A 16,850-nucleotide genomic window follows, 5' to 3' on the forward strand; every position below is an offset into this window, starting at 1 on the left:
CTATTTCTATTTTAATGTTTTGGGTGGGAATACGTAGTTTGAGGGTTACTAAAGGTAACATAGAGCAAAAAATTACATTCTTAACCCTGGGTGAGTGAATTTTGAATACCTCAGCAGATTATCAGGCGAGTACACACTTAGCTAGCCACACCAGATTTCATTAATGATTTCATATTATACAGGGTCGGGAAGATTGGAATACATTCATTATTCCATGGCATTGTAATGACACAAAATATATTTGATTTAAGTATCAGATTCTCCTATATTCTGAGGTATTCAATTACTGCAGCCATGTAACATATAGCCAAGTACAAAAACTAACTTTTAGAGCTAGAAATATTTTATCAAATCAATCCTGCATAGACACTATAATTGACAAATTGTTCAAGTCGGTGTGGAGGGTAGCAGTTATAAAAAATTAATGAGTTCGCTCAAATTTTTAAGGCTCATTTCCCACAGCTACATTTTGAAATAAAACCTATAGTACGAAAAAAATTGCATTCCATTCTGTGTAACTGTGGCCAAATTAGAGCTCATTTCATTATTTACATATTTAGTTTTGTCCGCTAATAGTACTTTTTGGCCTTTATTATGGTCAATTAATAACGGACACAATTTCAAATACCCACATTATTGATACATATAACGTTTAAGAATTTTACATCTTTCCGTTTACGACTTTTATTTCTACCATGGATATACAAAGTGATTTACTTCGGATATATGTATTGCACTGCATTGAATTTTATCTGGACAGTAGATCACTCAAAACTATTTTAAATTTTGTAAATACCATGGTTCTACTCCGGGATACAATTTAATGGTTTCATATATTTATCATTTTTTCAAAGTAAGACATTTTCTTAAAATTATTGAAATTGTAAATATAAAATGGATTCCTTTTTTTTAAAAGAAATGTTTATATTATTGATTAAAAAAATCAATACATTGAATTAATCCGAATGTTTTACTTTCTATAGCCAATTTATTTGACACACAAATTACATAATTTTGAAAGTCATCAAATATGATGTGATCTTTCCGTGCGTTAAGCTAAGCTAAGCTAAGCTAAGCGTTAAGCTAAGTTGAGCCAAGCGAACAGTCAACGGGGCCTAAATACGGCAGTTATTACGTTACTACTGCCAAAGAAACTTCAGAACAGGTGTTACATGTATCGAAATGCACTTTTCTCATTTTCTTAGTAACTTAAGATATCTTTTAAGCAATCAAAATGTTACCAATAGCAAAGTATTAACTACATAGGAAACTCGTTCGCATTTGATTTTTCCGAGTAAATGGGTCAACTTTACCCGAACTTTATAAAAAAACTCATTTTTACAGCACATTTTATAATTTATTTTTGCGAAATAGCAGCCAAAAGTCAGACACTTTAATAGTCGCAATTTAAAGACAGATGCTTGATCTAAGATTACGTTGGAAAAACCTTACGACAAAAGTGTCCAATGTGTTCATTTGCCTCAATCGGATTGAGATACATATTACTTCCAAATTAATGCAGCTCCTTACAAACTAGCACTTGCATTCAAAGGTATCGGATGTGCGCCAGTCACCCCACTCTCAGACTAGGCAAAACAATACACTTTTGAATAATATATATCCCTTTAACGAATAAAGAAACATAAAGTAGAATTGTTACAAAAATAGCTTAATTTCAATTGTTTATATAACCGTAAGTAATTGATCAAGGCATACATAAATTGCGTATTACCTTTAAACAGAGTGTAATAATTACCTTACCCTCATCTTTGTATCCCATCTTGTAACAAAAACTAAATTTAACTGCCATGGAGCATAAAAGTTGGTATACCTAAGAATATTTTATGACCTGTGTATTTGGACAACCATAGATAATACGTGCCATTTATAAACCGTAAAAGATGTGATGGACATGGGACTTTGAGAGGTAAGCGCCCGAATCGTGAAGGCAGAATGCAAAAAGAAGGGCACCAATATTTTCTCCCAAATAGGCCTGACTATTGCATGGTATTTTCGCCAAAATACTTCGTTAAAATCCCTATTTTCCTCATAGTGAATCGAACCTCATGTGGTCCAATACTAGCTGTTTCGGTCTTGCAAAGAAGACGTTACTTCTGCCCAGTGTCCCCTATATTCATTTTTACATTCATGAGTTGTAGAATTAGTGTGATTTGGAGCCCAGATTTTTGCTCAACTCTAAAAACTATCGCAAAAATGACCTGTATTGGTGGCAAAACACAAAAGAGATTGGATTGATTAGATTGAGAAAATTTTGTTTTTTCCCCCGTGAAATGTGAAGTAAAAAATATCTATCAGCTAATAAATTATAAAACAGAAGCCATTATATGCATATGTTAAAAAAGAAAACGGCATCGCACCCAAAGAATGTCATTTTCGAATGTCCACGCAACAATACACGCTTCAGAGGACGAGCAAGATGTGTCCTACATGATAAGAAATTTAATTGAAAAACATCAAATGTGGAGTAACTCAAACAATATGGGAAAATAAAATAAAAATGTATTACAGGCGGTACAGTGCAAGACCTATAGATGGAGTATGGGTGGGTAGAGCATATGATTGAATACAAATACCTCGTTGAATTGATGAAGATTGTGTTACTCTTTCAAGTGAAGCAGTCAGGTAAAATTAAATTACGGAAAGATAACCCTCTGGACTCTTTGGCATAGAAATACAAAACAAAGGACAGAAAGATACATTCAAAATAAGAAGGTCGCTGGTTCAATTCCCGCCTACGTGGGTTGTCCTCCATCAAGGGCTTGGTTGTATGTCTCCTGTAATGTAAGGGTTAGGTGGAAGAAGGAACTATAAGTCTCAACCTCGCCCAATTAATTCGATAAATATATAAATAAATAAGGCAACGTCCTACGCAAAGTATAAAATTAAGCAACATGTAATACATGAGAACAAGAATTGGGAGCAGTAGGAGTCGAATTCCGGTGAGGACGCCTTTTAATAGATTGCTTAGCGTGAAGATCAGAAAGAAAATGAAATTCGAAAATAAAATGACCGCCGTGATTAGTAAGAAATAACTAATACGACGTGGGCATGGGTTGAATGGAAAAGAACGGCTAAGTTTGAAGAAGGCAGCCCCGTAGGGAGAGGGAGAGGGGAGATAGAAGCACCGATGGGAGGATGGACCGTGTGGTCGTCGTCCAGGTCAATAATGCAGGAGAGGGGACTGGCCGAGGAAAATCGCAAGACCGTATGAAAGGAAAATCGTGACGCGAGAAATGGCTAAACTCTCGGTAATATATGTAAATCGGTAATAAAAACGTTCTGGCACAAAAACATTTTCGAAAATGGGGACTCGGAGCCTCCAAACTCAAGTGCCTACTTTAATGGGTTATGATGATTCCGGACCAATTACCGCCTGGCAAACAGCGGGAGAGAACAGAGGTGGAGTGTTTCGGATGCACCGGAGTTTCAAACGCCGAAAAAAAAACATAAAGGAAGCATTGCGGTTTTCCGACAAAAGTTCGATCGCCAGCAGTTTATGAAGCGGTGTTTAGACAAAAACTCCCAGCTCTCCTCTTGTTTGTTCTCCTGAGTGCCGAGTAGGTACTTGAGCGCTTCGCTGAGGGCGTTCGTCCGCTTGTTTCGAGGCGTGTATTGACTACATTAGGAGGGAGCGGGACCTCCACGGTTCATTATGTGCGCTGTGGCTTAAGATATTTCTATTATGTACAAGGGAAACGTGGGAAATGGTTAGCCACCACCATTCCACGGGGATATTTCCATTGTGGTGTTGAACCACTTATGTTTCCGTTTTTTACCAAATCATGGTTTTTTCTGTTTCCATTCGTGAAATTAAAACAGAAACGGCTACAAGGTAAGCGTTAACCACTGTTCTAAAATTTATAAGACAACTTTTCCGGGAGGCCCGTTGATGAACATATGGATAGGTTTAAGTTTTATGTAGTACATGATATTCATGCACGAATGTGTCATATACTCGTATATCACTTACTTTTGGATCGGGTTTTTAAATTCTAAAAATTAATAATTATTTCCATTTATGTAACAAATCATCTCACCCTAATGTTCATAACAAAAGGAAGGGCATATTAATAGATACACTGCAAGTAGGTTACCTACTTAATAGAAATATGCAGGAGAGGGCAAAATGTTGCAGATAATAAATGATATTTTTTTCTAATATTAAAAATATATTTGAATGGTAATTTATTAATTTTAATTGTTCAATGATTGCGACCTCTACAAAATGTTCTGTCGTTTGATTAGCTTGATTCAACCAATCTTCAAATTTCTTTTTTGAGTCTAGATAATTTATTAATACTCTTTATAGGTTCTAAAAGAAACACTTTTGGGAAATGACGTTAACGACAGAAAATATGTCATGAGGTATGGAATTTGCAAATGATAATTTATTTCTTTGATAATATTTTGCATTTATCTCGGATATTCTACGACTTTTTACCGATTAACTTATTGGTTGGTTCATGTTATAAACACTGGCTCCATTTTTTATTTTATTTCAAGGGCGGTGATTAAATTTTAGTTATAAATCGATTTCAAACATATGAATAACAACGTTATCCCAGAATAAAAACTAGTAGCAGACTCAAAACCCAAATCTTAATATGAAACCAGGTTTGACCACGAGACAAGAGGGTTAACACATGTAACGTGACTCCACTCACATTTTGTGCGGAAATTAAAATTCTAATTTCATTTTATCCTCACGAAAATTAAAGACGCCAATCAAAAATCCGTTGAACATAAACCCTTAAGGATAATAGGTCATTTCCGTCATCGTTCCCAACGTCAGGAGGCTCCAGGGCCGTCGGCACGCGAGGGAGATCGCGGCGGAGGTTCGGAATTGAATACTCACACTCCACGTCGACAATGATTCTCTTGGAGACGGACGGGGGGACTCCGTTGGTGGCGATGCACAGGTACGCCCCCATCTCCGTGCGGCTGATCCTCGTCAGGTTCAGCTGCTCGCCGTCGAACACGTTCACTGTAAAGTGAGACGGAGATACGGTGAGCAACATTGTACGTGTCAAATGACGGAACGAAAATCCGCTTCAACTCGTACCTTAGAAATAATTGGGGCATTTGATGAAACCAAATGTTGTGCCGCTCAAAATCTGCCAGGGTGTCGCGGGATATTCATTGCAGGTGAATTTGATTGACCTATAAAACTGCCACTTTGTATGAACTACATGCTAATATAAAATATTTATTTATTTTTTAATAAAAAAATGACTTCTCTGAAGTTGCAAATATTTTGTCATTTATGATATCAACACATCAATCTTTTTCTGTGATCGCTAATTGCTTGAGGTTTAGAGTGCACATGCGACAACTGCTGCCACATTAAAAGAGTATAATTATTAATGGTAGGATGACTAAGCCACGTTAGGTACAAGTTGCGGTTAAAAATGTAAAAATCGCGTGGTTTAAATGATTGATCATGTCAGGAGTGCCAAAGGGATGATAATAAGGGTAGGAGAAGATCGCTTTTGGTATTAGAGGACGCGTGATGCCAAAGCATAAATTAGGTCACGCGTGGAATAGGGGAATAGATTCCAACCAGGTTGGATTTGCATGCTTTGTGGGTTGACCAGTATTGAGTGATGGGAGTTGACCGGAGGGATCGAGAAATAACCGGATCCTGAAAATGTTCTAGACTTGTCGAGTGTTCATTTGGAACAATTCGAGGTCAGCATCTGTAGACAGGAGAAATACCATAAACGGACACGGATCATTTCCAGCGGGTCTTTTCAGTATATATGAAGAAAAACATGATTAGAAAGACATGAAAATTGCAGGAAAGAGATGTAAATATACATGGGTGAATATTAAATCAGTGTGATATGTGGATGATAAAGTACTAGTAACCCAAGGACAAATTGATTAGCAAATTAGAAATTTAGTGCCACAGATATGGGACTAGAATAAATCAGAAGAGAGCGCAGGTAACTAAGCCCTCAATAACTAAGAGACCAAGGTAAATATTACACATGAGGGAAATAGCTATAACCTGTATAAACCTCACCTAATTAGGAATTGTTTTCAAAGAAAGTGAGCTAAGAGTGAGGGGCATGCAACGAAGAATTTATTTACGTTAAAAAGAGGGATAAATGGGTGAAGGGAAAATTAAGCGTAGATTGGAAAACTTTGAGATGGTGACATGGTGAAGAATGGAAAAATAAATAAACTGTAAAGGAAACAATGGATGAAATTCTGGGCATGTTAGCATATACAGACAACTGCTGGGAGAAATTCAAAGACGCCGGAGCAGGTGAACAGGACGTAGTGAGAGGCAATGAGATGATTAACAGAGGGGAGAATGCTGGGAATGTGAGGTGGACGGAGGAAAAGGATGTAGGATTTTAATGAGCATTTTGGATGGAATTAAGAGGAGGTAGAAAGGATTAAGAGCTAAAAAATGATCTATCGGAATAATTAGAAGGGAATTTTGGGATATTTTATGCTATTTTAGTTGCGGTTAGCTGGAGTAGAATGGTTTGTAGTACCTAGGTCCACAAAAAACACCCTAATCACAGAGAATACTGCTACACAAGTGGTACGAGAATGCTTTTAGAAGTACTTTAAGGGCTCAAGACGGTAAAAAAACAATTGGTAAAGGGCATTGGGATACTCCAAGTCCATTGGAATCTATTAACATTCGTGAAGCAATTTAAAATCAGCCTCACTCGAACGGAGGCTTCCGTAAAGTTCGGTGAGACAGAAAGAACATGACAAAAAAATAAAAGAAATAAAACGCCTTGTAAGGATATCCGCTGAGGGAAAAAGCGTCTCGGGAGGGAACTTATGCGTGGGTCGCCATGGAGCAAGACAGCAAGGAGTCTATGGTATGTGGGGTCTAAATTGAACTGTCTGACATATTTCAAAAAAATTAACAAACATGGAATTAGCTTTAATCAGTCAAGATCCCCCCTTCGCTAGCTAAAATTAGGAAGGAAATAAAATTTCGTTTTGGAAGGCAATCGAATACGATGAAAATCTTTCTGATGATGACGTGATATTTTGCATCTTAATACGGTCGGTCGGACATCGATGGATCCGAGTTCGTATCCCGGGCAAGGCAATTGATTTTAAATTCTGAAACTGTTGAATTGAAATGCCATATAGCGGATGACTCTGTTAAAAGTTACCTTCGCCGCATCTCCCGCAGTTTCTTGGAATTATGATTGCCAAATTATATTTTTAGGCCGAAGGTTAGAAACCAGAAGAAAGGTAGTCCGCGCAGTATCTGATCCTCAGTGAGTATCACAGAACGTCCGACCAACTGGGGTCGGACGTTCTGTGATGGTGTCACGTTAAAAAAACTATTAACAACGGCATGGGGAAACTACCTTAGCTATTAATGCAAAGTCTGCCAGCATTGGCACTCTAATGACAATTTGTACTGGAAACTACGGGATTCAGACCATGGGCCGTGTGTCATGCCAAGCCGTGGGCAAGAAAATGCATCTGTGATCGACATCTCATGAAATCATTGCACGGCGAAATAAAAAGCAGCAACAAAGAATACGAGAAAAACCCATAAACAGTATTGAAATAGTTTAAATATTTACTTGGCATTTTAGGTGGTGTTAAGGGCAGGAAAATTAGCAAATATAAAGCGAGAGGTGGAGAGAGGGCAAATATGCTTATTTGGCTTTGTAAGTATTTCCTGTGGTGACGACCATGAAAGCCTTGCCTTTCCTGGTGAATGGCGCAGCACACAGAGGCTGAGTCACATAGTTACTGGGAAAAAAAATTCTACATCACCATTTTCTGAGATACATAATTGGGGTATCTCCTGTTCCTTCCTCATTCATATTTTTAACGTGAGAGTATCACCCAATGGTCACCCCAAAGCGGTCAGCCAACTTTTGAAACTGCCAGAATATAAAACTGTACACTGAGATATTCATGTATTCGCTTTTCCCTCGCACGAATAACAATCTTGAAAAATGAACACAAGGGCCCGAAATATTGACTTAAAGACCATTTAAATGATTAAGCGAAACACGCCAATCATTGCATGATATCTATACTCAAATGTTTGTTCACGCATATTAGTGCTTGTGTGCATAAGGAAATGTCCATATTAAAATAGTTTGTAATTTACTATAGATTTAAGTAGAAGTTGTCCGTGGCAAATAACAAATTCTTTCAATATGGACATCAAAAAATTCCACGAAGGGAAGCCTGAAATTCTTAATTATAGTTGTTACGTTTAAATAAACTAATATTTCTCCATGCATATATGGTACCCTTAATGCACTCCACCAGACACCATTACTTGGTATGGTACGAGGTATTTTAGTGTTGATGTTTCCAATAGATATGAATAAGACGTCTCCAGAAATAGACGCTTTTAATAGCTTCCAGTGGAATTAGTAAATTCAAAACACTGATCATAATATATCTCTATGGGAGAGATCCCATTCCTAAGGAAGAAACGTAGTCAGTCCTACTGCCAAAGGATTCAACCCTACTGCACCCTAAATTAACACAAGGCGCTTAAGTGAGGTTTTGTTCCCTTTTACGGGTGGTGACCATAAACTCCACGACACACGCCCTTGCGGCGGCTTGTTTATATAATAATTTAGATGTGGGCGCTTCCTTCATGCTTGAGAACTTATTTCTTCGATTTAAGTTCGAAACTGAAAAAAAAACACGAAGAGAGGAGTTACATAGGAAAAGCCATCAAATCTACAAGTAAATAAATTTTGAAAGTTGCACGGGTTAAAACGGCTAAAATATAAAACTACTTTATTGATATTCTATGTGTAGAATAACGGAAATTCGACACACCTAAAAAACTTTTTCATCGTCTTGATAGAGTTTACAAAGACCCAGAGAGGAACGATATCCTGCACCATGCACCTACTAAAATATGTATCGGCAAATGTACTAGTAGTAGCAAGCGGAGAGTTTCAATGGAGATGGTAATGTAGTATTTGTAAAGCCGATAGCTTTGGGCACCTTCCCAGTCTGTATTTTTTACTCCCGATATCGATCAAGCTGTGACGTCGAAGGGGATAGGTACATACATATTCGGCATTCCCAAGAAACGTAGGAAAAAGATCAACCATTTATATTATATGGATGGCCTGAAGATTTATGCTTCCGGTCCGTAAGAACCGAATTGGTCTTGCGGGGAAATATAATGAGGCAATAGGTTTGGAGTCCGGAATAGATAAATGTGTGAACGCCCACCTGGACGAAGGAAGATTTAGGGGAAATGAGGAGGACGATCAATTCATTGAGAGAAGAGTGATTTGTCATCATGAGGACGAGAGCAGTGGAATGCTAGAACATCTAGATGTTTTTCTGCGGTAAATGCAGGGAGTAGAAACAAGAAGGAAAGGATCTTCCTTCAAACAAAGAATATTTTGTGATCTGAAATTTCGGTTTAGAAAAATATTCTCGCCTTAAATACGTATCAGATGTATAGACAGACATAATATTTTTTAAATGTAAAATTGAGAGTGAAAGAGAAAAACTAAGTTAATAAAAAAAAGTTATCACCGATAAATATGTTTTATAATTTCTCGCACTGATATCATTTACTAATACCAAGCTTTTAAGACTATTTTTTTACCGATTTTATATGGGGTGTTTGGTTATGGCAAGGACAATGCGAAAAATGTCTTTAAGTTTTAACGCCAATTTCATGCAAAAATTCAATCGAAATCGGTTCATTTTCATGAATACAATAGGCTGGTAAAAATTTATGAAGGATGAAATACGGTTTCTGCAACATAAAGTTCAGTAAAGATAAGAGTGGCTGTTTTTTTATAATTTTCAAAGTCAAAGATAAATGTTATCTATTCTTAGCCTCTGAAACACAATAAAATTATTTCATAAGTTAAAGAATTTAAAATGCGAACTTGCCACATCTTCCTAAGAACTAAACAGGTAACTTATAAATATTCAGAATTTTATAATTTAATGCATAAGTATAAATAATTTAATTCTTAAACAAAGCCCTAATTCCATAAAAAATAAAGAATGAAAATTCATTACATAGCAAATGTTAGGTAAATTTTATGCCGATCAACGCATTCGGTTTGCTATCCAGTTTGGCCGTTGAGTTAATCAAAATAAAAGTGTTTTAAATTTGGAATTTCAATTTCAACGTGTTAAAAACATCAAAAAGTTAATCCCTTAATAAATTTCTCTTTTGAATTATATTTAACTGATCACTTTGAAACCAGTGTTTGTTTAAAGGTGTTATGCCCACAAACGCAAGGTGTTTGGTAGGGCTCATCATGAAGTTAAGAAATATTATAAAATAAAAATAAACATAATTTGTTTTTACACATTATTTAGCATATTAATTCACTCATGGCGACGCAGTCCCAGACTCTGAATACAGATGGATATTTGCTCGTATATATACGATTTGGTGTTTTCCCAGCAGATGATAGCGGTGAATTATTGGCGGATTTTCCACTTTCCCCTGACCAAGTATAGCTGACGTACTGGCGAAGAGAAAAACCCACGAAGACTTGACCGTACTCATATATTATTAGAAAAAGTTTTAGGTAACAGCAAAACAATAATTTTTTAAATTATTAACCTTCTACATTTGAATTGTTTTTCAAACAATTTGCTGGAATTATACGTTCGTGACTTCATTACTGTGTCAAGAGATCGGATAACTCCCTTCTTGATGTAATATTACCTCATAACTAAAAGCACACATCATGACGATAAAAGATTCAGGCAATATTATAAAATATTAATTGCATTAATAGCCAGTCACGCAGACCAAAGTAACCATATTACTTAAATAAGGTACATATACTTTTCCCTTCCGGAAATATATGTTTCGAAGCACTGGTGACATTTGAAATTGTTAGAATACATCTGTTATCTGTTGGAATTTGAGAAGTGGTTATTGAAGAGATGAGTTTAAGAAGCGCTGTTTTTACCCCTACGATTAGATAAATAAGTGCGCAAATGGATCATCAAAAACTATGAACTAGACGAAAAAAATAAAGGGGATCGGGATGGTGCGGTGGTTAACGTACTGGATTCCTACCCAGAGGGGCCAGCTTCGATTACCGGCGGCGGCAGATATTTTTCAAAGGTATCATGATCCCTACTTGAGGTGCTTTGTGGAGAGCACTTGTAGTGAGTAAGCCGTCCGTCGGATGGAACGTTAAGCTGCGGACCCTTTGGCGCCTTTCATGAAGAGTATGCTAATACCGACGCCGGGTTTCTCTCCACCTTTCATCCTTTCCATATCTAATGGCGCAAATTACCTTAGCTGTCGCTCGCCTCCCATAAATACTGCTAGGAAGGTAGAAAATAGTTTAAATGGGATTAAGAGGATAAACGTTGATGCTAGAATTGGACAAAATATACGCTTTTATTAAAGAATATTGGAGTATACGATAGCGAAAACATGAATGGTTTTGCATTTCAACAAAACAAATAGCACCAAGTGAAATTTATTTTTGCATAAAATTAACTGCAGTTTCGCTTCTTTAAGGAATAGCGTGCAGGAGAGAAGTCTAAACTCAAGCATCAAACCTAAGGTACGATTTTTCTTCAAAAATAGCATAATTGAAGGAATAAATGAATAAACTCATAAGTCTCAGCATTGCACTTCATTCGCCAGTTTTAGCTAGAATACCGGTGTAGTTTCAAGTAAAATTAAAAAATTCTAGATGTTTCAGCGATTTTTCGGAATCAGCTGACTCGATGCCAAGATTCGATGAGGCATGGCTCCCCCTGAAAATTTCTCAGCTCTTTCCATCCCCCTCCACATTTCAAAATAAATGGCCGGTTTGACGGTCATTGTTAATTGAATATACGGATACTTCACGTTTCGCCGTCGTGGTCTGGCAAGGTGAATAAAATATGCGGCGCACTAAATCCTTATATTATTCAACGGTGAGTTTGACGTGCGTATTCAGCTGTCAAAAAACGACGTTAATCCCGACGTCAATGTTTTCGTACCAGTCTCGTTACAATATCAAATCAAATAATAAATTTAAACCACTCGTTAACACCTATCGTTTCATAATTCTTTTGTAAGATTTTGGTCTATAGCTTTAAACAAGCCTCCCTCAAAATTTTGAGGTGCTCTTTTATTTATGAGGCCTCATAAAATTAGAACCTTTGATCCGACAGGATGAGAGGAAAGTTGGAGAGAGAGGAAAATGAAAAGCGTTACGAGGATGCAAAGGCGGATCGGGGATGGGAGACGTGAAGTGCCTTTGATTGCCTCTTGGGTGGAGCGAAGAGCAATCGAGTCGCTGCGATCTAACCCTTCGGTCTGGCATTCTTCAGCAGCAACCTCTAATTCCAATTGTTTCAAACAACAATGTAGACAAAGGTAGAAGTATTCTGTTAAAAAATAATCTAAAATATTCATCCTTAAAGCAATCCCCGATAGTTTAAAAATAAAGTTTCCTCAATTATCTCCGTCGTTGAGAGCTTCATCTCCGGCCCCAGGGTCGCGGGATGGGGAGTGAGCATGTTATTACTTGATAACCGAATGAGAAGACGAGAAAAAGGAAAGGGTTTAGGTGCTTGGAGTGATGGGAGTCGAAAGGTGGGGACACGAAGGGTGGAGGGAAGGCTCTGCTGCCCTGGGGTGGCGACAGCGCGTCCTTCGGGAGGGTGGCCACTCGAAGGGAGAGGAAGAAAGGGAGGAGGATGCATCGGCGGGGGGTGCGGGGGAACGAGTGAGGCGCGTGAAGGAGGAAGCGAACGGAAAAGGCTGAGGTGATAAGGGTTCGCACCGAGGGGGGGGGGGGGATCGGGGACGAGAATTGGTCCTCCTGCGAGAATCCGGAGTCTAAGGGTAATAATGCAAATTCTGATCGTTTGGGGGAGCCTTTCACCCGCCGCGTCCCTTCGTCCCACTCCACCCTCCTCACCCCACTACAACCTTCTCATCCCCTTCCGCCCTTTCCGGGAACACGCGACCCCCTCCTCCAGGTCTCCGCCTTAAGAACCGAACCCTCCTCCTTTGCCTTTTCAGTGCCCATCTCAGAATCCCAAAGAAGATATCGCGGGAGGGAGCTTATTTTTTTCTTCGCCGATCAAAAGGACCTCCTCTCCCCCCACCTTCTTTCCCTTCTCCCCTTCCAGCCTTATAGGCACCCTTCCCAAAAAACTCTCACGGCCCTCTCCCCCTATGAACCATCTCTTCTGCACGTGAAAGCCGATATATCCCTCCTTATCGAACTATTTCTTTTAAGGTCCCTATAATATAATGGCTTACTTGTCAGGAAGCACTTCCGGAAAGTGGCCTTATAGGTCTCGAGATAAGAGAGATCGGTCGATGATTCATTTTTTCGTTACCGCAGTTTGGTAGAGGGGTTTATAAGAAAGGGGCGATCCTTTCTCGAGATGTAAGTTGGATAGAATTAAAGGATTTCCTGACATCTCTTGCGGCAAGAATGGCGCGCATTGAAAATTAATTTAAGTAATCAATCATGGTGCAAGTGCCAGGCGATGACCTCTGAGAATAAAATCGAATCATGCTAGGCTTTCCTTTTTATTGATGTCTTCGTTTCAATTGATATCTCTACTGCAGTAAATGAAACAAAACGAGAGAAAGGAAGCAAAAGAAAAAGTTACTTATGAGATCAAATACTGATTGATATTCGTACAGAAAAGTAGTTTATAATTGCCTCATCACTTAGGCTAAATGCAATGGAATATATTACTATAAGCAAAGCGGAAATATCATCCCAGGATACTATCCTATATACTTCGCTATTGAATTTTCTTGAGAGCTTAAAGGCAGTCAAACAAATTTCATGCATTAAATTTACCTTACGCCCCGCAATGGAACAGTTTCAGAGTGTAAAAATCATTCGCCTTGACTGGGATTCGAACCCAGATCCCTAAATGTCCGGTCGAGTGCTTTAGCCAGTTAAGTTATCGAGGCGTCCTCTTAAATTCTGAAATTTTTATACTCTGAAACTGTTGCATTGGCGAATGATTTTTACACTCTGAAACTGTTGCATTGAAATTCACATTAGCGGATGACGCCGTTAAAAGTTACTGTTGCGGCATCTCCCGCAGTTTCTTTGGAATTACACCATGCAGACAGGAGCGTAATCACGAACTGTTACAAGAACTGATGGCAACTTATTGATTTATAATATCTCAACCTTTCTCCGATGCACCGAAGTAATTTCTCATTAACATGCTCAGATTTAAGAGCCTACTATATTTTCATTTAAAGATGCTTAGAAACTATAGCGAATCACGCAGAAATATATTTTCAGCCATATTCAAAGGCGTGCCGATAGCAAAATAGAGCGGATAAATCAGAACCCAGAAAAGAGATACTTCAAAGACAGAAGAAAACGAAATCTACCGGGATGATCATCAGTGTAGGCAATGGAATTTCAAACACTTCGACAGAGTGTTGCCAATTGGACGACGCCAGTCACATGATATGTTGTATGTGCCGTCGTTAAAGTTCCCATCTATATAGTACCTACCAATTTTTTATATCCATCCGTTTTCCAAACGCACGACCTTAAACATGGCTTTACTCGCATATGAATCAATTGACAATTATCATCCTCAAACTCTAAAGCTGGCCCATCTTCAAGCGGCGAAGATTTCTTCGCGGAAATTTGAACTTTTGTTGAACATTGTCACCCAGAACTAATATTTTAGGGTTCTATTCATATTAAACCACTCATTAAACCCAGATTTGGTGATACGGGAGCGAAACATCAACATTTTTCATTGAGAACCCTTGTATACCGCTATCCGACTAAGCTGCTTTCAAAACGGAAAGAAACTTACACATTATAAAGTTTTTTGGCATATTTTTACGCATGCACTATATGAATAAAAAAACTATTAATCCTGTGTAACTTGTTGTAAATTGCTATTTAACTGTTAAATCATTGTAGCTCACAATTATCTCTGCATAAGGAACGAAATATTTTTCTATGAAAATTATAGGTATATATTTTCATGTTACTTAAAATTTGGCCTATAATCATCTTCTATTCATCTCTCTCTTTAAAATGGTCTCTTCAACTTAGTCTCATCCAGTGGCTTTTAAGTGCGATTAGCACACTTTTGTTTATCAGTAGCTACTTTTGCAAATCGTTGCAAGAATAACAACGCACGGAATCTGTGGGATGGAGTAGTAATGCATATTTAGATCGTTTGTGTGAGCTTGGCCATCTATTCGCCATATTAGGTGCTATTATCTCCGAAGGGCCAATGACGTACTTGGTAGTGCGCCGGATACTTAATTGTATCAAATGGATCTGAATAGGAGTGTTAAAAAAATGTCTTGGTTTTTTTTGGCATTGTTAGAAAAATTAATTGCATTTGCCGGAAATGAGGAGTATTGTATTTGATTAGAGAGCGAAGAATCATACATTCGCCGCCACTCGCCATCATCATCGGTGAGCATCAGTGCTACGATTAAGATTGGATCGGCCGCATCTCTCCACTTGTTTCGATTAACTCCCCGTCTAAGTCGCCCCACCACACTCCTCCTCTCGCTTACATTTCTCATCTTTTTATCCACATACCTCAGCCGGGTCTGGCCAACGCTTCTCAAAACGCGTCCTTTTTCTGCCCTAAAGTTTCTTTCTTCCTCAACTTCGGCTGAAACTTTTTTCCTTATTTTTTACCATTCTTGCGGATATTCATCACCTTACAAATGTTTCCATTCTTTCATTTCCTGCCAATGCCTTTGCTCATGCCTGGATGTCACGGGAGAAGCACGCTTAAAGTATACTGCGATGTTACAAGAACTACTTTAATTCCGGGCTAATGTTGTCTATTGTATGCAAAACAATATTTATCATAGTAGGATACATTTTCCAATCTATTTAGTAAATCATTCCCTCGGGAGACACATCTTCATTTCACTCCTTACTGGCAAAACGCGTCTCATTCAGGTCCGCTTCTCTGTACACCTCGCCTGAAACGACGTCTGTAAGGCGCAATATATTGATATTTTCTCAAATTAAATGACTTCTTCAAGTATATCTTACGATTTAATTACTTTCTCTCGTGTAGACGTTGTGGTTAATGCGTGATAGCGACCGATCATGGTAGCCTAATTCCATTCATTAATCCCTACTTTCAAATTTCCGTGTTCTGCTTTTTTTCAGCTACGTACCCTATATATAGGCTCTGAATTAACGGTATAACTTTCCTAACACTCTCATGACCTTCAGAATAAAAAAATCACTTTCTAAATAAAATATATTTTAATAATTGGTGTGTAATGAGAAATATTTTTCCGTTACACTTTCAAAGTAAAACTAATATCATAGGGTTATTCTATGCGATACGATTAACATTTAACAAACTTGCGGCTTCATATTAAAAAACGTTACTTATTCATAAGATGCTTCCATTTGCATAAACACTGTCATAAATAAAAGTAGACACTGAGAAAAATAAAGTAGAATGATCAGTCAATATAAGAAGATCTAAGAGCGTATTTGACAGTTCCCAAGGCACTGGGAAGAAGAACAGACCGCTTTGTGGCCAGAATCTTCCGGTAAAAGAAGTGCCGGAAATAACTCTATAAGTGCTGGTTAAGTTGCTTTCCTTGACATACCCATCTTATAGATGTTGCCACTGAAGAATTTTATCTTCCGTGATGTACGGTCCAGGAAACAATAACTGATTAATGACACCAGGAATAATTTTATCTTCATGAGGGGGAGCGAGGGTAGTAAATTAGTTTTCCCTGTATGGCGTTACTGTAACCAGAACTAGGCTTCGTAACATTATTAATGCAATCGACCGGGGATGATATTACTCGAACCACGGAACGTCACTCCTCGTAGCCATGGGGATAGAGTGAGGGGTCCTCCCCC

General features: G+C 38.1%; 1 protein-coding gene across 1 annotated transcript in view; it reads right to left on the reverse strand.

Moving 5' to 3' along the window:
• Positions 1 to 16,850, reverse strand: part of LOC139696001 (lachesin-like) — a 481,837-nt gene that overhangs the window by 164,870 nt on the left and 300,117 nt on the right. Inside the window, exon 5 of the mRNA XM_071594649.1 lies at positions 4,877 to 5,005. Coding sequence (XP_071450750.1) covers positions 4,877 to 5,005 — 129 coding nt within the window. The remainder of the gene's footprint in view (positions 1 to 4,876; positions 5,006 to 16,850) is intronic.

Source organism: Hetaerina americana, unplaced genomic scaffold (assembly GCF_022747635.1).
Source record: "Hetaerina americana unplaced genomic scaffold, ioHetAmer1.1.p SCAF_1, whole genome shotgun sequence".
NCBI classification, from domain to species: domain Eukaryota; kingdom Metazoa; phylum Arthropoda; class Insecta; order Odonata; family Calopterygidae; genus Hetaerina; species Hetaerina americana.